Source organism: Ranitomeya variabilis, chromosome 7 (genome assembly GCF_051348905.1).
Source record: "Ranitomeya variabilis isolate aRanVar5 chromosome 7, aRanVar5.hap1, whole genome shotgun sequence".
Lineage (NCBI taxonomy): Eukaryota > Metazoa > Chordata > Amphibia > Anura > Dendrobatidae > Ranitomeya > Ranitomeya variabilis.
The window spans coordinates 196,877,560-196,904,373 of record NC_135238.1 but is presented as its reverse complement, the minus strand read 5'-3'; the positions used below and the strand labels follow the sequence as shown (position 1 = coordinate 196,904,373).

At 41.9% G+C, this 26,814-nt stretch overlaps 1 protein-coding gene across 7 annotated transcripts in view; it reads left to right on the top strand.

Annotated features, from left to right (window-relative positions):
- The window catches only part of OSBPL6 (oxysterol binding protein like 6), a 242,647-nt gene that overhangs the window by 202,291 nt on the left and 13,542 nt on the right, over positions 1–26,814 (top strand). For 2 of the 7 annotated variants that reach the window (XM_077272614.1, XM_077272611.1), the window contains 9 exons: positions 366–499; positions 1,585–1,665; positions 2,854–2,961; positions 5,992–6,129; positions 7,937–8,024; positions 8,213–8,466; positions 19,351–19,488; positions 21,154–21,217; positions 23,427–23,505. In XM_077272614.1, coding sequence (XP_077128729.1) covers positions 366–499; positions 1,585–1,665; positions 2,854–2,961; positions 5,992–6,129; positions 7,937–8,024; positions 8,213–8,466; positions 19,351–19,488; positions 21,154–21,217; positions 23,427–23,505 — 1,084 coding nt within the window. The remainder of the gene's footprint in view (positions 1–365; positions 500–1,584; positions 1,666–2,853; positions 2,962–5,991; positions 6,130–7,936; positions 8,025–8,212; positions 8,467–19,350; positions 19,489–21,153; positions 21,218–23,426; positions 23,506–26,814) is intronic. The other 5 variants (XM_077272617.1, XM_077272613.1, XM_077272618.1 and 2 more) reach the window with 3 other exon arrangements.

Below are 26,814 nucleotides of genomic sequence, written 5' to 3'. Positions count from 1 at the left end.
TAGGTTACCACTTTTAAGAGCTTCCAGCATGTAATCGGCTGACTGTTTTAATATTGTAAAAAATTCTGGAAAAAAATATTTTTTTCAAGTTTTTTTTTTTTTTTAGGATTTTTTGGGGGGATCCTGAGTTCAAATCCCACCATCTGCAAGAAGTTTGTCCTCCCCATGTTTGCATTGGTTTCCTCCGGGATCTCCGGTTTCCTCCCAAACGCCACAGGCATACTGATAGGGAGTTTAGATTGTGAGTCCCAATGGGGGCAGGGATGATGAAGTCTGTATACTGCTGTGCAATTAATGGCGCTATATAAGCGAGCAAAATAAATATTACACACTAGATTTTAATCCAGTCATTTTTTCGTTTCCAGTCCATTCGCTCCTGAAATCTGCCTATAACACAATTGCAATTGAGAAGGAAAAAATGAAGCAGATGGTTTCTGAACAGGATTACAGCAACCACAACACCACACAGATTACACGCCTCAGACAGTCACTTTCTCAGGTACGTTTAATCTCGGGTTACAAGACACCTTTCCACATCAGAGCTAAAGAAACTAATTATTGGGGCCCCTTCTGCTGAACTTCAGCCATATGCCGAGTGCGAAACATGTTGGGATTCAGTATTACATTAAATGTTGTGATCCATGCAGGTAGAAACCCTCTGCATCCTCTTACCGGGCCTAAACGTACAGCAGCCCTCTTCATGCCAGTTACTGCAGTCTGATGTCTAAAACCGTGAAACCCATTGCAGTTCTGCAGTAGCTCTTTTATTATACATGTTTATCTTTGCTAATAAGTCTGTATCAATGGGTCTGTGCATGTAGTTTATAGGCAGCAGTGGCAGTGATCAGCAGAGTCGTACTAGGGCTCTGCTGCAGGCAGCTTCAGGGAACTGGAAATGGTTTGGTTCTTGCTTAAACCGAGCAGATTTGTTATCGTTCTTGTAAGCAGCATTAGGCCAAAAGTGGATTTTCAGCCAAAGTAAGAGTATTAAAAAAAAATACTTATATGTTTCCTATGTTGCTTTCAATAATGGCGTTGGCACAAAAAAACTTATAAAAATGAACACAGACTTGGGCCTTATTCAGGTGCTGTTCACATGTCCGTTTTTTTCTGGCAGCATGGATGTAAAGAGCCAATGCGAATCTTTAGGTCCGTGGAAAGCAGGTACAGCCCACGGATGGCATCAGTGTACAGACCGTGTGCCATCTGTGTTGTGGATAGGAGAAGCTTTGTCATTTATTTATTTCTGTGAAAACCACTAATGGCACACTTGTGCACAACACCGATGACACCGGTACCAATTTTTCACGTATCTGTTCAAACATGAGCATGTGAGTGAGGCCGATAAAACTATGGCTGTATATGTCCTAGGGCAAGAATGAGAAATCAAACACTAAAGCCCCATGCAAATTGTCCTGGAAGTGCATTGGGGCGTGTCAGTAGACTTTGCATGAATCGACACCGCCCCCAATGCACTTACAGGCTAATTTGCACTGATTACTAAATAACAGCTCTCGTTTTCATTGTTTTACTAGGATCTATATAGCCACATTACTCGTTTCAGTATTAAATTTCCCCTTACAGATTCCATTTAACTTGCTGCTGTCAACTAGTCTGTGTAAAGACAGGACCGTCCAAGCCCTTGCGGGAACACACAATAACATGGTTGGACCTTTATTACTGTATTTTTAATGTGTTTTTTGGTTTGGAGTCTAAAAATGTAATCTGTGTCTGGGGGGGATTAAATGACAATGTATAAACAGTAAAGGTGCTGAAATGCAATGTTTATCTGACCTAACCATTCCATATTTTGATTAAATGGGTTGTCTAGCCCTGATTTTTTTTTTTTCTTTTAATCACCTGGATTGGTGACCCCCAGTCGGGGAAGCGGGCGAAATCTGTGAGATGAGTTTTTTTTTTTGCTTTTCTTTTTACAGCATTCTGGTAGTAGAAAAAAAACAAAAACAAAACCTGGCTGAACAGAATAAAGCTAGTGTGAACAGGTGCAAGCTGCCATGACTGCATAATATTCTAATAAGAGCATATACAACAGCCTGTGCAAAGATTGATACAAGAAATTTGAACTGTATTACTGCTTTATAGAACATACTTATAAAAATTAAAGTCATTAGCATTACAAATTCAAGAGAGCCCACCAGCCACGACAAGGCGACCTATCTTTGATGGGACCCTAGCTTAATATTTATCATTCAGGCCTCTCCTGGGCTATAAAATAAATAAGGCAACACTCTGTAGTGCCATAGCTTGCAAACATGAAATATGAAAATGGAATTGCATTACTGCACTAGAAATATGAAAAATTGAGAAAGCTTAGCGCATAAATTGGCCAATTCATATGTACCTGAATGCCACGGTAAGGTGTTTCTTGTTTTCAGGACATAAGAATGCCAATTTTTGAAATTTGTCTCTTGGGCTACAAGCCTACAATTTCAAGGGCAGATAGGGTCCTGCACTAATTAAAAGCAGCCTTAGGTTGATATGAGTAGTGCAATGTCAGAAAAAGAGGCAGTCACAACCTCAAATAGTAATCTACAAAAAAAAAACTGACCAGCACCTCCGAACCAATAAAGCTAGTGTGGAGGGCCACACATGAAGTGGCCAATTTAAAGTATGGTATATTCTATATAGCAGTAGTGCAGTCCAAATTTCATATATTGAGTGTTTGCATACATATTCGTGCCTACAGAGTGCTGCTGTATGCTTTTGTTTGTAGCATTCTGAGTGCTTCTTAAAAATTATTTTCATGGTTGGATAACCACTTTGAGTTAAAAATATAGGTCTTGATAACAAAATCCCCAAAACTTTGATTCACTTTGGAATTTTATCTTGCAGGCGCTGAACCACAACTCTGAGTTGAGGAGTCGTCTTAACAGAATACATACCGAGTCTGTCATCTCCGACCAGGTTGTCAGTGTCAACATAATATCAAGCCCAGATGAGGTTATTATTTTTATATACATACACGATGTGTTAGCACACTGTGACTAATGAACGCCAGTATTGATGTGAAACGTAAAAAACGCAAAGGTACTTTGGTGGCATTTTTTTTTTTATCAAAGAGCGCAAAAGCCATCCAACCACGTCAAGGTGACCTTTTAATATGGATGGTCCTTAAACAAAAAATGTCCTTCCTCTCTTTGTGCCAAAACAGCCTTATGTGAATGGAAAGTGAAAAGGAAATGAGGCTTAGCTTGCAATTAAATCCTTATGTGGGAAAGATGGATGGACAAGGGTGCCGAGACCTGGAGGGGGCCGCACCCTCGATATATACGACACACAGAAAAGAAAAGATAAGGCTTGCACACCTTAAGTATTAAATTAATGCACAAGTGCACAAATACGCTATGTGTCCAATATACTACCATATACATACACTAGGTTATTATTTTATTCCTTTTCTTTAACTTTTAAGTCTTTGAGGTCCTACTGTGACTATGAGGAGCATCTCTTGAATTGGTTAGCAAGGAACAACTGAGTGTAGTTTATTCGTTTCCTGATGTTTTGCCAGTGTCTCCTGTTTGCAATCAGAAATCATGATTGTTACTGTCTCATGCACTCACTCTGTATGTGCTCAACTGTTCCCTTCTCATGTGAGGGTCCCCCTTACTATAGGGAAATAGGGGGACACAATAGGTAAGAAGTGCCATCATTATAATAAATAGGGGTTATGATATGAAGCTGCATGATCCGGTCACCAGCCAGTATCTGTCTTAGTGTAGTTGCTAAGTGCTATTGGGTGCATGGAGGATGTGGAGACAGATGAGTAGGAGGGAGCAGATTATGAGGAAAAATTAGAAAGAGGGAACGGGAAAGCTAGGTTGGTGAATTTAGGTGATAAGTCTGTCTAAAGAGATGTGTTTTTAAAGCCCGCTTAAAAATGTGGAGGCTAGGTATTAATTGGAGCTTCTGGGGTAGTGGATTCCAGAAAACTTAAAAGCAATTTACTTCTTGCTAAAAATCTTTTCTGTTCTGAAGAATGAAGGGATTTTTATTTTTTTTTTAGCTTGCAGCATATTGCCTAGGTTACTGGACACTTCTGGACTTTATCAGAGGTGGTCATGTTTCTAGGCAGGGAGTACAAGCTGACAAGCTTGTACTCCTTTAGAGGCAGCAAACGCTGCTCTGAAGCTGTCCGGATCGCTTTACCTGGCCAGCTTCTCTCTTCCTGCACTCCTCCAAAGCTCTGCCTCTGCTTGCCGCATGGGAGAGCTCATATTTCGGGCCTTTATTTGCAACCATACAGTTGGTCCAAACTGTCAATTTTCAGGAATGCATCGCACCAAGCAATCAAGAATCCGGGAGTCAAAGGAGTTGTGCGATCCTGAAGAAGGAACATCAGACCGCCCTTCTTAAGGTGTCCATTCATTTTTTCTTCTGCAGAGCTTCTTTCTGTTTTGTCTCATATAAGGGGGGAACTAGGTGTGATTCTTCTTTTATCATGTCCATGTGCCCTAGTAAAATTTGACATTTTATTTTAAGACAATTACCTAAATGGATCACCAAATTGGCTACATGACAAAGTCTAAGGCTTTCTTGAAACCTCCTAATTTATTCTACCCTTTTACGACCATCAGTAGAACTGCACTGTTATTTTAGCGTTCTTAGTGTCTTGCGGGTACTCTAGTATAATGGTGCTTTCTGTAACAAGTTAATTTTAGGCGCCTTCATCTTAGATAATTTCTGATCAGGCTCGGACTGGCCCACGGGGGAGCAGGAGAATCCTCTGGTGGGCCCCTGTGAAAAAGTGCTGATCAGTCGTGCTATTACACTTGATTCACAATTTTCATAAAAAGGTATAATCTAATCATTCATGAAACAAGATAGCCAAATTAATATTACATAGAAGAAAAAGTAAATTTGTGTACTAGGGTCTGGTTGTTTTTGCATGTAGCTGAACAGTGGGCCCCAAGAATCAATGTTACTGATGAACCTTTGCTAATCCAGTCTGACACTGTTTCTGATGATTGTTTGCTAAAATGCTCCTTTAAATTAGACTTTTATGCAAAATCAAATATTTAATCATATATTGACATTTAGTAATTAGTCCTCCGCTCCCTGCAGCTTGTGTAAATGATGCTACAGTACACATTGTAAAACATTTCCTCGACCTGCGAGATATAGTTGCTATGAAAGGTTATTTAGGCTTATTCTTATTACTATTATTGATTTCATCCATTATCTCATTTTTATTGACCTAATGTTTATTTTGGATTCAGACGCTAAGAATTCACAATTCATCAGGAGTTAATGAAATGTTTAATAATTATCTAGAAGCCGATTTGGGCACCGTGAGAATAGTGGACACTGAACTCCCAGACACCATAACGTCTAATATATGAAATATAAGAAATGTAAGGAATCTAGCGAACTGACGTACATTGACTATGAAGGGATCCATAAGGTTTCTTTTCTATTTTACAGGTTAGAAAAATGTAGAAAAGTTAGAAAAACATAAAAAATTTGACTCAACCTGCGTTCGGAAAAAATCTAACTAAAAGCATTGGGGTTATTAACAGTAATGTTCTTGTACATTTTTAGGATATGGGCACTCTTTTAAATGCTTGTATCTTCTTCTGAAAATAATATTTGTAATAGGGTTTCGTAAAAAAAATTGAGCACTGTTTGGCATCTGCAGCCTCTATGTATCACTGTACATAGCTGGCTGCAGAATAAGTTAACAGTAGAGATGGGAGACACGATTTGCAGGACTCGAGTCCATTGGCCAGGTCAGTAATGGGACTGCTGAATGGGAGGACTGCGACTCTCCTTACCTCCCGGCGTTGTCTGCTCTTCTTTTGATTAGCCGGACTGGCGAAACGTCCTTTGCGTAGTCACGGATTAGTGACTTGGCTGATGGACCGGAGTCCTGCGAATTATTTCTACATGTGCTTTCACAGTACAACATTTGACTGTGCTCCATGATTACTCCATGCCTTGACAGTTCATATGTATTTCTTATTCCCACTGCAGCCTGGAGAGCAAATCCATGTCAATCTGCCTCTATCCCCACAGGTCTCTAATGAGGGCAGGTTGTCCATGTCGGAATCCGTGTCTGAATTCTTTGATGCTCAGGAGGTTCTTCTCTCTGCCAGCTCTTCAGAGAATGAGGTATGTAATGTTAGTGATTTACGTGAATTCCAGGATGTTAAGATTACAGTGCAAAACGTAAATTTGATATAGGATAATTGTAGCAAATACTCTAAGGTAATTAATTAATTAAGCTATTAAGACATTAAGATTTTTTAGCTAATAAAATTATAGAAAATAAATGTGTTTGACCAATAGATGAAGCCACGATAGCCTGGAAGTTATTTTTCATTTTCATTATGTTGTTTAGCCCTGTTCAGCACAGTTGTTTTTATGGTTCCAGAGGATTACCAATGTGAAAGACTATAGTTCTGTTCCTTCTCTCCTGTAGAAAATGGCTTTATTTATAAATGTGGATATAAATTTTTTTTTTAAAAAGGACCTAAAGCAACCATTTATTTATTTATTTTTATTCCCGCTGCTACATTGAGCATTCCATTTTTTAGCTTTTTGAATATTCCCCATATGGTTTCAGAGATATAGGGTGGTTTATTGACTTCTAATTTTTATGGTCTTTACAAGAGGGTGTGGCTCACAGGGTAATAATGCAGAGTAGCCTAAAGACACACCCACAGAGAATCCTGTAAGCCACACCCCTTTCTTAAAGGCCATAACGTTTTAAACTACCGTAGATAAAAAAATATATCTCTGGAACCATATGGCAGATTAAAAAAAATGTAATACTCAGGGGAGCAGAGGGAATAAATAAGAGCAAAAACTGACTGCTTTTGACCTGGTGACAGGTCCTATTTTAACTATTCTTAATGTGTACATCACCATTGTGGCGGGAGCACGTGTGATATGATCTCAATAGCATCTGGTCACTTGCCATTTTGTCATCACTGTGGAATCCATTTCGGTGCCATTTTTCACATTTAATTAAGAGTTTCTGTCATTTACGTATATGAGTTATCAAACCAAGAGCACCTGTCACAGGGATATCCATGAGAGGTCAGAAGATTGCGGTGTCTGGCTACATGTGCACCTGCTCTGGTTGGATCTGCTTTTCCTTTTAGTTAGCTGTGCAGATGTTCCTTGCTCTGTTGTTGTAAGGGTTAGACAGTTCTGTTCTCCTTAGAACTCTCATCTAGAATTTTCTCAGCTGTTCTGATTTTCTTCACTCCCCTATGATTTCAATACTCACCTCTTAGCTTGAGTAGTTGCCAGTGATAGCTTGCTATAGCCTGGTTTGGAGCTGGTGGTGTGAGCTGTTTGAAGAGAGGTCGTATAGGAGTCGTCTCTGGAGATATCTGTTTGGAAGCTTGTTTGAGTGTCTTCCTCTACCTTATCTCCTGTTTGGTTAGCCTCACCTATTCATTTTCCTTCTCCCTTTCTGTAGTCTGGGAGTGTGTTGAGTGATTATGGTTTTCTTTTATCCTTGTCTGTTTCCCTTTGTGTCATTGTGTTAGAGCAGGACTAGAGTTCCTGCTGCCCCACGCAATAGTCAGGGTTGTTCTAAGGGTAAGACAGGGATTAAGAATGTGATCGCCACATGGGGTGAAAGAACCCGTCTAGGGACGCTAGGGAGCTTAAGGTTGCGTAGGACAAAGTGTCAGGTGTGTCCCCCTTTATTCTTTCTTTAGTGACAGAGCTTCCCCTCCCTTCCGTCTTGCCATGCGCCGTCTTGCTTCTGGCATTCTTTAGAACTATGGTGGTTCTATTTATTGAATCCACTCTGATCCCAAGAACATGGGACACTTGTAGATATGGGAGATGAGAAATACCACTGAGAAAAAAAAATTAAATAAATTGTAACATTGGCTCCATACACTAAATAAATTGCAGTAAGGTAATAAGATGTTTATTATGTTTGTTTTTTTGCTTTTAGGCATCAGATGATGAATCCTACATCAGTGATGTCAGTGATAACATCTCTGAAGACAACACCAGTGTTGCCGATAACGTGTCCCGTCAAAGTAATTCTCACTTAAACTTCTGATACGATCTTTTTATGTTGTCTTTGTATCTTGTCAACTTCTATATCAGTTGTATCAGTTTTCTACAACAATATATATTCAGTTGTTTTTTTTGTTTTTTTTGCTATTGAATATTCCATACTTGCAAATTTTGTTGCTTCTAGTTAAATTTCGGTTTTGTCTTCCAGTTCTCAATGGAGAACTTTTAGGTGGTGCGTTCCGAACAGGACGAAGAACAAGTCTACCTACTCCGTCGCCAGATACCAGCAATATCAATCTATGGAATATTCTGAGGAATAACATTGGCAAAGACTTGTCCAAAGTTTCCATGCCTGTAGAATTGAATGAGCCACTGAATACCTTACAGCACCTTTGTGAAGAGCTGGAATACAGTGAACTGTTAGATAAGGCTTCCGAGACAGATGATCCACATGAACGTATGGTACAGTACATTTGTAGCACTGGGAAATCTATGACATATTAACCCATTACTGACGTGGCGATTTTCCATTTTCACGTTTTAATTTTTTCCTCCCTTTTCTCCCAAGAGCCATAAGTTTTTTTTTTGTTTTTTTTTTATTTGACAGTTAGCATAACCATATGAGAATTTATTTTTTGCAGGATGATTTGTACTTTTGAATGGCACAATCTATTTTACCATGCAATATATTGGAAAACAGGAAAGTAAACTTTATTGTGGGGAAATTGCAAAAATAACGCGATTTTTTTTTGTTTGTTTGGGGGGGGGGTGGTCTTCCTGCGTTCGTTCATAAAAAAGACCTGGCAATTTACTTAATCCAGTTCAATACAATTACATCAATACTAATCATCCATTTTTTTATTTTTTTATTTAAAGGGGACCTGACAACTTTCCTATGTCCCACAAATCAACCCCATGTCTTTATTCCACTGTTTATACTGCTTCCATTTGTTTTTTTTTCTTTTGTTTAGTTATTTTGGCCAGGGAAATGCAAATTAGTGGGCGACTAGTCGATGGGGTGTTTCTTTCTCCTCCTCAACTAATCGTCCCACTAATCATGATTTTATGTCTCTGGGGGTGAGTAACATGATTTGCAAGAGCGGCATCTCCACAGGCCGGACTTCAAGCATGGAAATCTTAGCTGATCGTATGGAGATCATGGAGTATGGAGATCATAATGGCAAGCATGGAGATCCTAGCAGTTCCCTGCTGACATAGGAATCCATTTGCTCTTCGCGGTTGCGTTGCTTGGGGACGATGTGCGCTTGGCAGAGTGTACTGTAAATGCCGCCGTCAGTGATTAACAGGGCATTTAAGGAGTTAAAAGCAGTGGACAGAGTTCAGCTCCATCGGCGGCTGTTAGGACCAGATGATAGCTGTATAACACAGCCATCATCTGCTTTAAAAGATGCGGACTCAGCTCCTGAGCCTGCACCAAAGAAAAGGACCCGACATTGGATGTACCAGTGTGTCCAATATCAGGAAGGGGTTAAATGTATAAATCAACACTCCATTAGATTGTCAACACTTTAACTGTAATAGGAAAGATGTCTACTACCAATGAATAGTCTGTACTAAAACCAATGCTCCCACTGTCGTGGTCCTTCATTGATCTTCCACTGAAGATTATTTTGTGAACTAAGTGATAAATGAGCCACAGAATGCATGAAGGACGTGACTGCCCCATGTTAAGGCAATATCATTTTGCCATGGCTTTGTATTTGGATGGTTACAGGAGCGGACACAGTCTATAGAGGGCACCTGTGCAAGAACAGATCATGGGCCCCTCTTATCCATAGCTCATCATACAGCACCTAAATATTTCTCTCCAGAAACCAGTAGTTGTGAACTTTAATGCTTATGAGCTTATGCCCTTATGTACAATCTAATTTATAGTAGGAAACTCTTTTAAGAATGAAAGTGGACCCCCTAACCCACTGGACCCCTGTGCAACTGCATAGGTTGCACCAATGTTATGTCCGCCACTGGATGGTTAAGGCATTGACCCGTAAGACAAGTTGAATTTCTCCATGTTGTAAGTGATCCTGGACTAATGATGTTGTTGTGACTGTCATGATCTCAATGGCAAGAGAACATAGCATAAGCATATATAGGAACTAGCTCTTGGAAGATGGGAACTGAGCTGACCATGAACTAAACCTAACGCACAACTAGCAGTGGCCGGGTAGCATGCCTACGTTGATTCTAGATGCCCAGCCCAGCCGGAGGACTAAATAAAGCTAGCAGAGGAAAATATTAGTCCTAGCTCACCTCTAGAGAAATACCCCGAAAGGAGACAGAGGCCCCCCACATGTATTGGCGGTGAGTTGAGATGAAATAACAAACGTAGTATGAAAATAGGTTTAGCAAATTTGAGGTCCACTTACTACATAGCAGAAGACAGAAAGGACACTTTCATGGTCAGCTGAAAACCCTATCAAAAACACCATCCAGAAATTACTTTAAAACTCTGGCATTAACTCATAACACCAGAGTGGCAATTCCCGTTCACAAGAGCTTTCCAGACACAGTAACGAAACTACAGCTGTGAACTGGAACAAAATGCAAAAACAAACATGGACAAGAGTCCAACTTATCTAGTAGTTGTCTAGGAGCAGGAACAAGCACAGAGAGGCTTCTGATAACATTGTTGACCGGCAAGAAACTAACAGAGCAGCAAGGTTATATAGCGACTCCCACATCTTGATGGGAACAGGTGAACAGAGAAGATGAAGACACCAGTTCAATTCCACCAGTAGCCACCGGGGGAGCCCAGAATCCAAATTCACAACAGTACCCCCCCCTCAAGGAGGGGGCACCGAACCCTCACCAGAACCACCAGGGCGATCAGGATGGGCCCTATGAAAGGCACGAACTAGATCGGAGGCATGAACATCAGATGCATTCACCCAAGAATTATCCTCCTGGCCGTATCCCTTCCACTTGACCAGATACTGGAGTCTCCGTCTGGAAACACGAGAGTCCAAGATTTTCTCCACAACGTACTCCAACTCACCCTCAACCAACACCGGAGCAGGAGGCTCAACGGAAGGCACAACCGGTACCTCATACCTGCGCAATAATGACCGATGAAAAACGTTATGAATAGAAAAGGATGCAGGGAGGTCCAAACGGAAGGAAACAGGGTTAAGAATCTCCAATATCTTATACGGGCCGATAAACCGAGGCTTAAACTTAGGAGAAGAGACCCTCATAGGGACAAAACGAGAAGACAACCACACCAAATCCCCAACAGAAAGCCGAGGACCAACACGACGGTGGCGGTTGGCAAAAAGCTGAGTCTTCTCCTGGGACAACCTCAAATTGTCCACCACCTGCCCCCAGATCTGATGCAATCTCTCCACCACAGCATCCACTCCAGGACAATCCGAAGATTCCACCTGACCAGAGGAAAATCGAGGATGAAACCCCGAATTACAGAAAAACGGGGACACCAAAGTGGCAGAGCTGGCCCGATTATTGAGAGCGAACTCCGCCAATGGCAAAAAAGCAACCCAATCATCCTGGTCAGCAGACACAAAACACCTCAGATATGTCTCCAGGGTCTGATTAATCCGCTCGGTCTGGCCATTCGTCTGAGGATGGAAAGCGGACGAAAAAGATAAATCTATGCCCATCCTAGCACAGAATGCCCGCCAAAATCTAGACACGAATTGGGTCCCTCTGTCAGAAACGATATTCTCAGGAATACCATGCAAACGAACAACATTTTGAAAAAACAGAGGAACCAACTCGGAAGAAGAAGGTAACTTGGGCAGAGGAACCAAATGGACCATCTTAGAAAAACGGTCACACACCACCCAGATGACAGACATCTTCTGAGAAACAGGCAGATCTGAAATAAAATCCATCGAGATGTGCGTCCAAGGCCTCTTAGGAATAGGCAAGGGCAACAATAATCCACTAGCCCGAGAACAACAAGGCTTGGCCCGAGCACAAACGTCACAAGACTGCACAAAGCCTCGCACATCTCGTGACAGGGAAGGCCACCAGAAGGACCTTGCCACCAAATCCCTGGTACCAAAAATGCCAGGATGACCTGCCAACGCAGAAGAATGAACCTCAGAGATGACTCTACTGGTCCAATCATCAGGAACAAACAGTTTATCAGGTGGGCAACGATCAGGTCTCTCCGCCTGAAACTCCTGCAAGGCCCGCCGCAGGTCTGGAGAAACGGCTGACAATACCACTCCATCCTTAAGGATACCTGTGGGCTCAGAGTTACCAGGCGAGTCAGGCTCAAAACTCCTAGAAAGGGCATCCGCCTTAACATTCTTAGAACCCGGTAGGTATGACACCACAAAATTAAACCGAGAGAAAAATAATGACCAGCGCGCCTGTCTAGGATTCAGGCGCCTGGCGGTCTCAAGATAAATCAAATTTTTGTGGTCAGTCAATACCACCACCTGATGTCTGGCCCCCTCAAGCCAATGGCGCCACTCCTCAAAAGCCCACTTCATGGCCAAAAGCTCCCGATTCCCAACATCATAATTCCGCTCAGCGGGCGAAAATTTACGGGAAAAGAAGGCACAAGGCCTCATCACGGAGCAGTCAGAACTTTTCTGCGACAACACTGCCCCAGCTCCGATCTCAGAAGCGTCGACCTCAACCTGAAAAGGTAGAGCAACATCAGGCTGACGCAACACAGGGGCAGAGGAAAAACGGCGCTTAAGCTCCCGAAAGGCCTCCACAGCATCAGGGGACCAATCAGCAACATCAGCACCCTTCTTAGTCAAATCGGTCAATGGCTTAGCAATATCCGAAAAACCAGCAATAAATCGACGATAAAAGTTAGCAAAGCCCAAAAATTTCTGAAGACTCTTAAGAGAAGAGGGCTGCGTCCAATCACAAATAGCTTGAACCTTGACAGGATCCATTTCAATGGAAGAGGGGGAAAAAATATATCCCAAAAAGGAAATCCTCTGTACCCCAAAAACACACTTAGAACCCTTCACACACAAAGAATTAGACCGCAAAACCTGAAAAACCCTCCTGACTTGCTGGACATGAGAGTCCCAGTCATCCGAAAAAATCAGAATATCATCCAGATACACAATCATAAATTTATCCAAATAATCGCGAAAAATATCATGCATAAAGGACTGGAAAACTGACGGAGCATTAGAAAGACCAAAAGGCATCACTAAATACTCAAAGTGGCCCTCGGGCGTATTAAATGCGGTTTTCCACTCATCCCCCTGCCTGATTCGCACCAAATTATACGCCCCACGAAGGTCAATCTTAGAGAACCACTTGGCCCCCTTTATGCGAGCAAACAAATCAGTCAGCAACGGCAATGGGTATTGATATTTAACAGTGATTTTATTCAAAAGCCGATAATCAATACATGGTCTCAAAGAGCCGTCTTTTTTTGACACAAAGAAAAAACCGGCTCCTAAGGGAGATGACGATGGACGAATATGTCCCTTTTCCAAGGACTCCTTTATATATTCTCGCATAGCAGCATGTTCAGGCACAGACAGATTAAATAAACGACCCTTTGGGTATTTACTACCCGGAATTAAATCTATGGCACAATCGCACTCTCGGTGCGGAGGTAACGAACCAAGCTTGGATTCTTCAAAGACGTCACGATAGTCAGACAGGAACTCAGGAATTTCAGAGGGAATGGATGATGAAATGGAAACCACAGGTACATCCCCATGAGCCCCCTTACATCCCCAGCTCAACACAGACATAGCTCTCCAGTCGAGGACTGGGTTGTGAGATTGCAGCCAAGGCAATCCTAGCACCAAATCATCATGTAGATTATACAGCACCAGAAAGCGAATAATCTCCTGGTGATCCGGATTAATACGCATAGTTACTTGTGTCCAGTATTGTGGTTTATTATTAGCCAATGGGGTGGAGTCAATCCCCTTCAGAGGAATAGGAGTCTCCAAAGGCTCTAAATCATACCCACAGCGTTTGGCAAAGGACCAATCCATAAGACTCAAAGCGGCGCCAGAGTCGACATAGGCGTCCGTGGTAATAGATGACAAAGAGCAAATCAGGGTCACAGATAGAATAAATTTAGACGGTAAGGTGCAAATGGAAACAGATTTACCAAGCTTTTTAGTGCGCTTAGAGCATGCTGATATAACATGAGTAGAATCACCACAATAGAAACACAACCCATTTTTCCGTCTAAAATTCTGCCGCTCGCTTCGGGACAGAATTCTATCACACTGCATACTCTCTGGCGACTTCTCAGTGGACACCGCCAGATGGTGCACTGGTTTGCGCTCCCGCAAACGCCTATCGATCTGAATAGCCATTGTCATGGACTCATTCAGACCCGCAGGCACAGGGAACCCCACCATAACATCCTTAATGGCATCAGAGAGACCCTCTCTGAAAGTCGCCGCCAGGGCGCACTCATTCCACTGAGTAAGCACAGACCATTTACGGAATCTTTGGCAGTAAATTTCCGCTTCATCTTGCCCCTGAGATAGGGACATCAAAGTTTTTTCTGCCTGAAGCTCCAAATGAGGTTCGTCATAAAGCAACCCCAATGCCAGAAAAAACGCATCCACATTGAGCAACGCAGGATCCCCTGGTGTCAATGAAAAAGCCCAGTCTTGAGGGTCGCCCCGGAGCAAGGAAATCACAATCCTGACCTGCTGTGCAGGGTCTCCGGCAGAGCGAGATTTCAGAGACAAAAATAATTTGCAATTATTTCGAAAATTCTGAAACCCGGATCTATTCCCCGAGAAAAATTCCGGCAAAGGAATTCTCGGCTCAGATACAGGTGCATGACAAACAAAATCTTGCAAATTTTGTACCTTCGTGGCGAGATTATTCAAACCTGCAGTTACACTCTGAAGATCCATTACAAACAGGTGGACACAGAGCCATTCAAGGGTTAAGAGGAGGTAAGAAGCAGCTAGACAGCAATTAAGGGCTAGGCAGCAAAACTCTGAGGGGAAAAAAAAAAAAAAAAAAAAAAAATTTCCCTTCAACACTTCTTTTTCTCCTGCTTCAGCCCAAACAATTAACACTTTGCTGGCCGGTCAAACTGTCATGATCTCAATGGCAAGAGAACATAGCATAAGCATATATAGGAACTAGCTCTTGGAAGATGGGAACTGAGCTGACCATGAACTAAACCTAACGCACAACTAGCAGTGGCCGGGTAGCATGCCTACGTTGATTCTAGATGCCCAGCCCAGCCGGAGGACCAAATAAAGCTAGCAGAGGAAAATATTAGTCCTAGCTCACCTCTAGAGAAATACCCCGAAAGGAGACAGAGGCCCCCCACATGTATTGGCGGTGAGTTGAGATGAAATAACAAACGTAGTATGAAAATAGGTTTAGCAAATTTGAGGTCCACTTACTACATAGCAGAAGACAGAAAGGACACTTTCATGGTCAGCTGAAAACCCTATCAAAAACACCATCCAGAAATTACTTTAAAACTCTGGCATAAACTCATAACACCAGAGTGGCAATTCCCGTTCACAAGAGCTTTCCAGACACAGTAACGAAACTACAGCTGTGAACTGGAACAAAATGCAAAAACAAACATGGACAAGAGTCCAACTTATCTAGTAGTTGTCTAGGAGCAGGAACAAGCACAGAGAGGCTTCTGATAACATTGTTGACCGGCAAGAAACTAACAGAGCAGCAAGGTTATATAGCGACTCCCACATCTTGATGGGAACAGGTGAACAGAGAAGATGAAGACACCAGTTCAATTCCACCAGTAGCCACCGGGGGAGCCCAGAATCCAAATTCACAACATGTGACCACCCTTTTTGGTTGCTCTTACTAGACAGTTTTCTTACATATTTACCGAAGAACTTTTGGAAATTGTTTGACATGTCATAGTGTATGGGTTCTGGTGGGTGTTTGGGTCCTGAGACTACCACCAATGACGAAAAATGAAAAGAGACACACTCTGGTGATTATTGCTCTTTTCCGAGACTGAAAAGTGACTCAAAACAAAGTCTGTGATTCCATTCTCAGAAGGAAACCGCTCTCACTTCAAGTACTTCTGCCCCTTGAATCATAGAATGTTAGAGTTAGAGGGACCTCAAGGGTCATCGTGTCCAACCCCCTGCTCAGTGCAGGATCCACTAAACCATCTCAGACAGATGTCTGTCCGGCCTCTGTTTGAAGACTTCCATTGAAGGAGAACTCGCCACCTCTTGTGGCAGCCTGTTCCACTCATTGATCACCCTCACTGTCAAAAAGATTTTTCTAATATCTAATCTGTATCTTCTCCCTTTCAGTCTCATTCCATTGCTTCTCATGTTTCCATGTGCAAATGAGAATGATCCCTCTACACTGTGACATCCCTTCAGATATTTGTAGACCACTGTTAAGTCTCCTCTTAGACTTCTTTGTTGCAAGCTAAACATTCCCAGATCCTTTAACCGTTCCTCGTAGGACATACTTTTGCAGTCAGCTTACCTTCCTGGTAGATCTTCTCTGAACTTGCTCCAGTTTTTCAGATGAGGCCTGACCAAGGAGGAGTAGAGAAGGATAATTACTTAACATGATCTAGACTCTATGCTTTTCTTAATACATCCTAGAACTGTATTTGCCTTTTTTGCTGCTGCATCACACTGTTGACTCATCTGCAGTCTATGATCTATTAGTGTACCCAAGTCTTTTTCACACATGCTGTTGCTTAGTTCTATTCCTCCCATTCTATAGATTACATTTTTGTTTTTCTTGCCCAGATGTAGAATCTTGCATTTCTCCCTGTTAAATACCATTGTATTAGTCACTGTCCATTGTTCAAGCTTATCTAGATCCTTCTGAATCCTTTATCTGTCCAGATGTGGATCAACCTGTTAGACAGATAGGTGAAACCAGTGAACTCCCATGGTTATAAATGATTGACGCTCCCAAAAATTCCCACAGGGATGTCCAAAATCTTGTTACTTTGCTCTTCTGGTTGCGTAATATACATTTCTCAACAATAAAATTGCAACACCAAGAAGTAAAAGTCCAGGAATTATGAAAATCACAGGATTGATAGATATGTTAATGATAAGTAAATTATTAAAAATGGAAACAAAATTTCAAAAAAAAAAAAATTGATTTATTCAGTATTGATGTATGAACTGAAATGTTCTGCCACACTGAGTGCACTTGGGTAAATTATCAAGCTGTGCCTCTCGAAGCTCTCTGTGTAAGTTCCGACCAATGATGAGCCTGATGAGGTTGAAAGAAGACAAGCCCGGAGGCGCTGTAGGACATGGCATTATGCTTCAGCCACACAGGCTGCTCACAGTAACATAAGGCCATGTCGTTTTGAAAAACGGCTCCTGAGACACTTTGGAGAAATGGCGCTACCACTGATTCCACAGCCAAATCAATGTAAAGCTGAGCTGCTAGTGTACCTGGAATGAACTACTATACATTATGCCACCCGACACCAGAACTCTAAGACTAGCATCAGTGTGATGTTCCCTTGTTAAAGCCCCATTATGGCATTGAGCACTTGGTCGTGACGCATTCATAGAATGGTGCGTAGTGATCCATTTTGAACTGCAAGTCAAACTAGAGGTCCCATACCAAGCCTAAAGCGTTAGTGTCAAGACACAAATCATTAGAACGATTTGCGCAATGCTGTGCCAGACATCCAGCTAGAGGTGAAAATACATTCTCAAGTGGTAAATGCCACAGAGAAAAATGAAGTGAAAGAGAAAATACTAGTAAAAACAAAATGTTTATTGTGAAACTTGTTCTAAAAATGTGTAATACATGAGATAATTATAAAAATAGACAAAGAGGGGGAACGGAAACCTCCAAATACCAGGGGAGGCTAATACAGCACTATGCCAGAAAAACAGAGAGCTAAGTGGTACAATTATCATAAAGCTCATGGAATTATGCACAATAGTGTGCAGCGCACAGGACCATTTACATAGTCTTGGTATATTTTTGTAAAGGTAGTATTCACTAAATGTGGCAACATAAAAACAGATGTACCCAGAGCAGTAGCATTAATCTGCTGTGAATCCCTGGGGAGTGATAAAGACACTATGTTACCTGATTTATGTGCAGTGAAACAGGACTAGATAACCAAGGACAGTGATTTACCTGCAAATGCGGGTACTGGATGTTCCGGATCTGTGTGCCGAGGTCAAGGTGCTCTAAAGGCTCCCCTGCGCCCGACAAGCGCCGTTTCACAAATAGCTTCTTCAAAAAGGGGCCCCTTTACCAGAGAGATGCCGTAAAGTGGCTACCAGGTACACATGAATTGGCCAATTTGTGCGCTAAAAGCTCTCATTTTTCATATTTCTAGTGCAGTAATGCAGTTCAATTTTCATGTTTCATGATTGCATTCTTAGTGCTGCAGTGTGCTGCCTTATCTATTTGACTGTTTACAAGTTGGTGACTCTAGGTTCACACCTGTTCACACTTGGTTCATGTTTGGATGTGACGGTCAGTTTTTTAGATTTGAACCGCCTATTAGTGACACCCTTCTATTAGCTCAGGCGGGCTGCCCAGCGCTATTAAGATGCATCCCATGCGAACAGACACCACAGTTTACAAGGCAAAATGGGCCCAACTGCACCCGAAAAAATGCAAAAAAACACATAAAAAATACGTGAGGTATTCGTTTATATTTTGGCAAAATACGCAAGCTCATAACCCACGTCACGGGTCCCCACGCTAACCAATGCTAGCACAAAAGGGGGATTCAGAGATCCTCCAAAAATTCAGAAAAATAGCAAAAAAGGCAGAGATGCCTACCTGCCTAGGCCTCCAAACAAATGCACTATCAGGATGCAGTGGACCTATGTGGTAAAGATAGCGGTAACACAGGTGCAGAAATACCGATGAGGCAGCCACTCACAACCAACCAAATTAATGGAGGGGGTGGCTGCTTGGCATATGACTACACATGAGATGCTGGTTGTGCTGTTGTGAGCAGCCTTTGTGGCCTTGTGGTGCTATCATGACCTGCTGCGTCCTCAGACTTGTCTCTTCTCGAGCACATCTGAGATGTCATTGGTCAGCAGTTCCAAATTGAGCTGCCAGCAGTGGATCTTGATGATTAACCTGAGTGCATTCAGCGAGGCAGAACATTCCTCAGCCAACCATTAATATCCTCACTGATAGCAGCCAAGGCTGTAAGTGCAGAGATTTCTACGAGCGGAGATCAAACTTGATGATGCTAAATAAATCAAGATGTCTAAAAAATGTTTCCATTTTTTCATAATTTGTATGTGGTTAGTCGATGCTATGGTTTCCAAAATTCTACGTTTTCTTCTTGGTGTTGCAATTTTAATGTTGAGAAGTGTTGATGCTTACTTATGGTGAGAACTTCATATCGGAGTAAATTGATCTTCTTTTCTCTTTCAGGCCCTCATTGCTGCATTTGCAGTCTCAGGATACGCTGCCACGTATTACCGAGCTGGGAGCAAGCCTTTCAACCCTGTGCTCGGTGAGACATATGAATGTATAAGAGAGGACAAAGGATTTCGATTTTTTTCGGAACAGGTGAATTTGATCAGTGACAGCGGACTATAACAGTTAGAACTTTTATTTTTTTTTTTCAGGCTGAAAGTACATGGGACTTTGGCCTCTGTACCATAATTAAAGGGACTCTGTCACCTCAATTTGGCGGGATATTAAAATGAGTTGTTACTGGTCAGATGGGCGGCGTATCCTCGTAATTTCTCCACCCCGTCCGTCCCTTTTTTCACAATAGTTTAGCGCATAAGAGTATGCATGCGCCATGGTTGGCGTGTGCGCCTGCAGTCTTCGGTGGCGCACGCGCAGTATGCTTTGCCCTACTGCGGGCAAAGCCGAAAAGCATTACTGCGCATACCCCCGCCCACTATGTTCCGGAAGTATTTCGCTGTGTTCCGGGACATAGTACGCGGGCGCATGCGCAGTAATGTTTTCGGCTTTGCCCGCAGTAGGGCAAAGCATACTGCGCGTGCGCCACCGAAGACTGCAGGCGCACACGCCAACTATGGCGCACGCATACTCTTATGCACTAAACTATTGCGGAAAAAAGGGATGGACGGGGTGGAGAAATTACGAGGATACGCCGCCCATCTGACCGGTAGCAACTCATTTTAATATCCCGCCAAATTGAGGTGACAGAGTCCCTTTAAGGAGAATGTGCTCTTGTCGCGATCCTGTAGCTTGCAACAAACCCAAATTTGCTGGACTTATTGCAACTTGCATTCACAATGCTGCCACATTCACTTTAATTGTGGTATGTAGCAATATTCAGATCTTCGGACTTATGACACGGACAAATCACCATGAAGCCCCAGATATAGATCGCACATTGTTGTCCAAGAGCTGAAATCAACTACGAATTTGCATCTAATATTAAGAATAAACTACGATACATTAAAATGTTAAAGACTCCAGAGACAACCACTCTGCGTTTTAATACTTTCTTTGAGTTATTCTTCACAGATTGAATTTGTACAATATAATATAATCAGAGCTAAATATATGACGATTCTTAACTAGTCATTTTCTTATCAGAAGCTAAATTCCTTTCATTTTTTTACGATTTCTTGGGTGATTGGATTTAATTTGTTAAAAACTCTACGTTTTTGGGTGGAGAAAATCTTCTTTTAATTTGGAGATTGGTGTCATCTCTATAAATAAATCGTGCTTCTCCCCTATTGGTAATATTACATGATAAAGGCTGTTTTATGGGATTAAACTTGGGTGCTTTCTAGTGATGAGCAAACGTGCTCCGATAAGGTGTTATCCGAGCATGCTGGGGTGCTAACCGAGTATCTTGGGCATGCTCCAAAAATATGTTAAATTTTTTTTTTCTTCAGCGACTCTATTAATCCAGATTTTTTAGACACATTTACCAAATGATGCTTTTTTCACATCCCACTTCAGCCCCTGCCTAGAGTAAATATTCTAGAGGAGTTTTCAATTTGGCGCATGTTTGCAGCTTTTCAAAGGATTTATGACTTTTTGTGCTGCAAATTTTAATCGAAAAGAATTGGTTGAAGACCAAAATAAAGAACATTTTGGATTTTTGCACCAAATTCGTGAACAGTCTGCTCCATTTTGAAGAATTTGATGCAAATACCAAATTGAATAAAGAAAAGTGACTTCAATAAGTAAATAAATCAGTTTATCATTTCAGATTTTGTGTTAACTTGTTTATTTTTTTTTCAGGTTAGCCATCACCCCCCAATTTCTGCCTGTCACTGTGAGTCAAAGAATTTTGTCTTTTGGCAAGGTAATGGTGGCCACGAACGTACTATTTATGATCAATTAAATAATGTTTTTGGTGTGCATGACTTTTATAATTCATTCCGACACTTGATTTCATTCAGCTCTTCCACCTGATGTGTTTGCAGTGACTGACCCCTGCAGCATCTCCAACCAATGTGATATTACATAGTAATAGTACATTATGTGTACATTTATGCTGGCTAATGCTTGTGAATGTGATCACCAGTTTATCAAATTTGATCCTAAGGGCTCGTGAAGATGGCCATAGATTACGCAATTGACACTATGACCAAACTTTGAGCATAGTCTGATTTGATTCTCTCGGATGTGAGAATCAGTGCACACTGAGGAGAAGATGGAGAACAAAATGGCTCCATCTTCTCCATTGTGTCAGTGCGTGGAAATCTGATCGCACTCAGATGACATACTAGTGCAGTCTGATGATTAACACGCACTCATTGAGTTGCATTTCCGAGTGTGATACGAATATCGGATCAAACTCAGACATGCAGCGATTTTTTGTCCTTGAACAAACTCTGTCTGAGGAAAAAAAAAACAGACATTTGCTCAGCCCCATAGACTAACATTGGTCCGAGTGCAATATGATGTTTTGTGAAATCACATTCGGACCAATAATACAGCCGTCCGCACCTGCCCTTACAATGCCATGATCTCCTTGCCAACATCACACTCCTCGCCTGTCTCCAATAGCAATCATTGGATCAGGTACTGTGATCGCTAGGCACCACCACATACTAGAAGAAAAATTGGACTTCTGACTAGTAATATATTAACAGCTGTGAACAAGACCCTAACCAGTAATTACAAATTAAAATTGAAACTGTTATCTTTTATTGTCATGATGACTTATTAAGGACTGCTCATCATTTTGTGCTGACTAAATTCTTAGCCTTTGCTTTGCTAATACACAGCCAAAATCCTCTCCATACACATAGATCCAAAAGATGTCAGCCACCACTAGATGGAGCGTAGAAAGTTACTGCATACTGTCTCTACTCCTCCTGTTTGGAATTTAGAATTTCCGGTCAGTGAAGGTCCAAGTGTTAAGTCATAAGTTTTGCTGAAACTACAGATACACTTCAGTGGGTATGTGCACTCTTAGACACCGGCACACCCGTTAAGTTTTACAAGATGCCAGTGGTGTTTTTGTGTTTTTCTTTACGCGTCTTCGTTGCCCTTTATTTTGTTGTTTTTACAGCTTTGGGTTCTTTTTTTTGTGTCTATTTAAAATAGAACATAAGCACAGCAAGTCGTTTTAACATTACAGAATGCTGTAGATATAAGCCCTTGATGCTGGTGGGCTTAGCTCATCTTCGATTTTGGGGGTGACAGGTTCCCTTTAAGTAAAAAAAAAAAAAAAATGTCAACCTGATGTGAACAAAACCTTTATTAATTATTTAAAGGAAATAAATTCAGATTTTTTTTTTTAAATTGAGAATTTAATACAAACAAGAAATCAGGTCCCTATTTTGTCCGTTAGATCCTTTTTCCCTACAAGGATTTTCATCCACATTTTCATATTTGTATCCTTTGGTGTATAGAATCTTTTACCTATTGCTGATAAAAAAAAAAATACTAATGCCATCTGTTTAACTGTCTCTGTGATTTCCTTTGGGGTAATATGGCCAAATTATAAGCTCTTAGAAGGCAGAGAGAATCAAGATTAAACATTATGGACTGTGTAAAAACTACAGAAAATTCACTAACATTAGCTCCATTTTCAGAGGCTTCAGTATATTGGAAATATCAGCTATTAGAAAATATCAGTTAAGAGAAAAGCATAACAAGTGACAGTATATTAAATTAATATTTCCCAGAACACCCAGAAGTCTGTGACAGGATTTACCTTCACTGCTGTTTCTAGCCTCCCCCTGCTGCTTACATCTCTTTTTACACACACACATCCCCAAGGCTGCACTGCCTTGTATCCCACTACACACAGTGGTTTCTTCCAGCTCAGCATCAGGAAGTCTCACACAGCTGTCACCGTAGTAAGACAGTGGAGAGCCATTTCAGTAGACTTTAGTCTCTTAAAGGGAGAGAAGTATTGTTACTAGATAATTTTAACTTTTTCTAATTATATGTATATACGTGAGAAAGGTTTTATATTTTGTCTCATTTTAGTTGTGCAAAGTTTTTCGGGATGAGATATTCATCTTTAATGGTTTATTAATGTGAAGTTTAATTTTCAGATGTGAGATGGAAAAACAAATTTTGGGGAAAATCCATGGAAATATTGCCTTTTGGAACAGTGAATGTTACCCTTCCAAAGTGAGTATCCATCTATCTATCTATCTATCTATCTATCTATCTATCTATCTATCTATCTATCTATCTATCTATCTATCTATCTATCATCTATTATCTATCTATTCCATATCTGTCCTCTATCTATCTATCTATATTATCTATCTATCTATCTATCTATCTATCTATCTATCTATCTATCTATCTATCTATCTATCTATCTATCTATCTATCTATATCTATCTATCTAACTGTCTACATTCCCAAATCCATGTGACATGTCCGAGTGCTGTCTGATTTTTTTTGCTTGTACATCACACGGATTCATATAGTGGAATGGATTTATTCACACATCTATCAACATCTCGGATCCAAGAGTGATATCCGAGATACTCAGAGCAGGCCCCATTCTCATCCGATTTGCAGATCAGACTCTGTCATTCAGTTCTATGAGAATCTGTGAGACACAGGCTCTAATCGTAAGGTTTCCGATTTGCTTCTATTTTACATCCGTGTCTCATGGATCTGATGCTCAGTGATAAACTTGAATATGAAAGGTACAAGGTTTTTTTTGGCTTGGAAACAAGCATGTGTCTACAGTGGGAAAAAAACGGGAGGAACTAGGATGCAACTAGGATGACATCTGAGAAAAAAAATTGATCTACTTCTCTCCGATGGTAGCACTGATACGGATGTGTGAATCTACCCTAATCCAGTGGGCAGTGCATTCTTGGATCCTATCAGTCCATTAAACAGGGCTGTATGTAAGATGTTCTGTGGTCACATTCTGAGGTTCAGCCTCATTATACAGGTGCGTTACATTCTGTGTTTAGTAGAAAGGGTTTGCGCTACTTTGAGTCATGTTATATAGTAACAGGCGGCACCACGAGATCCTTCATTTCCCTTTTGCAGACTAAAAATATTTACATGATAAATTTCCTCTATGTGCTGAGTACAACAAGCTGAGGCGGCTCACCAGCTAATTACTACTAATCTCCACCTTCCTAATTATCTTCCCAGCTGGTGACATTCAGATGCACTGTAAATCTGTACAAGGGTTTTCTGCTGGAGAGATGAACCCTAAGGGTATGTGCACACGTATCTGTGAGGGCTGCGGATTTTTCCGCAGCAGATTTGATAAATCCGCAGGGCAAAACCGCTGCGGTTTTTCCTGCGGATTTATCGCTGTTTCTATTGCGGATTCCGCTGCGGGTTTACACCTGCAGTTTTCTATTGGAGCAGGTGTAAACCCGCAGCGGAATCCGCACAAAGAATTGACATGCTGCGGAATGTAAACCGCTGTGTTTCCGCGCGTTTTTTTCCGCAGCATGTGCATTGCGGATTTCGTGTCCCATAGGTTTACATTATACTGTAAACGCATGGGAAACTGCTGCGGACCCGCAGCTGCGGATCCACTGTGGAGCCGCAGCAAAATCCGCAGCGTGTGCACGTACCCTCACTGCTTTGTCACCTCTCCCAGTGTGTTCCTTTTGGTTATTGGCAGCAATGATAACTGTTGACACAGTTCATACTGCACTTAAGCAAAATTGGCCACAGGTCCCCTTTTCAGTTACAGCCCCAGCACCCAATACCTGTGACAAATCCATTGCTCAACTCAGACGCCATTGCCCTTTCTTATCTACATTTACTACTAGTAAACTAGGAGTGAGTAACTGAGGAGACACGGAAGTCGACGGGCGCCTCAGTCCACTAGCCGAAACCGCATGGACCAGGGATCATCCACCAAACGCCTGCTCTCCCTTTAATGTGAGCATAATGCTACTCAGAAAACACAGGGTGAGGGTAAAGCAGTGAGGCAATGCTTTATTGAACCACAAAGCAGGCAGTTAATACGTAGAAAAGTTCCAGCAAAATACCCCAATATGGTGCACATTACACAATCTCACTCTTCTGCTGATTCGCTGGGATAATAGCAGCTGTTACTTCAGATCTTCCAGGGCCAACTACCCCACCTGTGACATGCACAGAGAGAAGGTAAATGCATGCTTAAGAAGATCACAGTCCATTTAGGTATAAGGCCAGGTGACTGGAGGGTCACAACTTGGCTTCTTCAAACATCTCCATGGAGCCAGGCGACTGGAGGGTCCCAATCATGGTTTTCACAAACATAAAAAAACACCAGTATACAGGCAGAGATGCTTACCTGTTCAAGGCCTCCAACAATTGCACTAACCCAAGTTAAGATGGCAAATACACAGGTGCAATAATACCGATAATGCAGCCACCCTACAATCAGGAATTGGCCGCTTGGTGCACCTGTGCAAACAAATAGTCTGTATGTGGCGTGTTCACACAGAAATGCAAAGTATATGGCTCAAAGCCTATTAATGACGCCATGTAGCGGGCTCACCATAATGCATCCTGTGTGAACAGAGGCCACAGTGTACAGAGCTATCTAGGGCCCAGCCGCACCCTGGAAAAATATAGTGTGCACCAAAAACATAACAATGTATGCAAGGTATTGGTCGATATTATGGCCACAATATTTAAGCTACCAACCCGCGTCAAGGGATTCACGATGGTCAGTGGAGCAGATCTGTATTCTTCCAGCCAGGGTCGAGGTCTCCTGAGCTGGCATACTGTAGAATGACAATTCTGTGTCCCTCGTGGTAGAGCCATGATGTCGTGGCTGCTGTCCTATCTCTGGTCCTTTGAAAGTCTGGATGTCTTGGCTGAATCTCTGTCTCTCTATACAGAGGCATATAACCTCTTTTTATAATTAACAAGTGTCCTTCATTAAGTATTTACAGGTAATGCTGATAAGATCAACTCGCATTGTTTGATTATGTAATCTATTTACAAAGATTTTCCTCCTCTGTTTTGAATGCAAACAGTCTGGATGGCATGGACAATTAGCATATCACAAACCTCACTAGTCATCAAGGATAAGAGCACAGTATATGTTACATCAAATGTCAACTTACAAGTCAATGTTACAGGCTAAAGGCCCCGTCTCACATAGCGATTTACCAACGATCACGACCAGCGATACGACCTGGCCGTGATCGTTGGTAAGTCGTTGTGTGGTCGCTGGGGAGCTGTCACACAGACAGATCTCTCCAGCGACCAACGATCAGGGGAACGACTTCGGCATCGTTGAAACTGTCTTCAACGATGCCGAAGTCCCCCTGCAGCACCCGGGTAACCAGGGTAAACATCGGGTTACTAAGCGCAGGGCCGCGCTTAGTAACCCGATGTTTACCCTGGTTACCAAAAAAACCAAACAGTACATACTCACCATCTGATGTCCGTCAGGTCCATCGCTGTCTGCTTCCTGCTCTGACTGAGTGCCGCCGTACAGTGAGAGCAGAG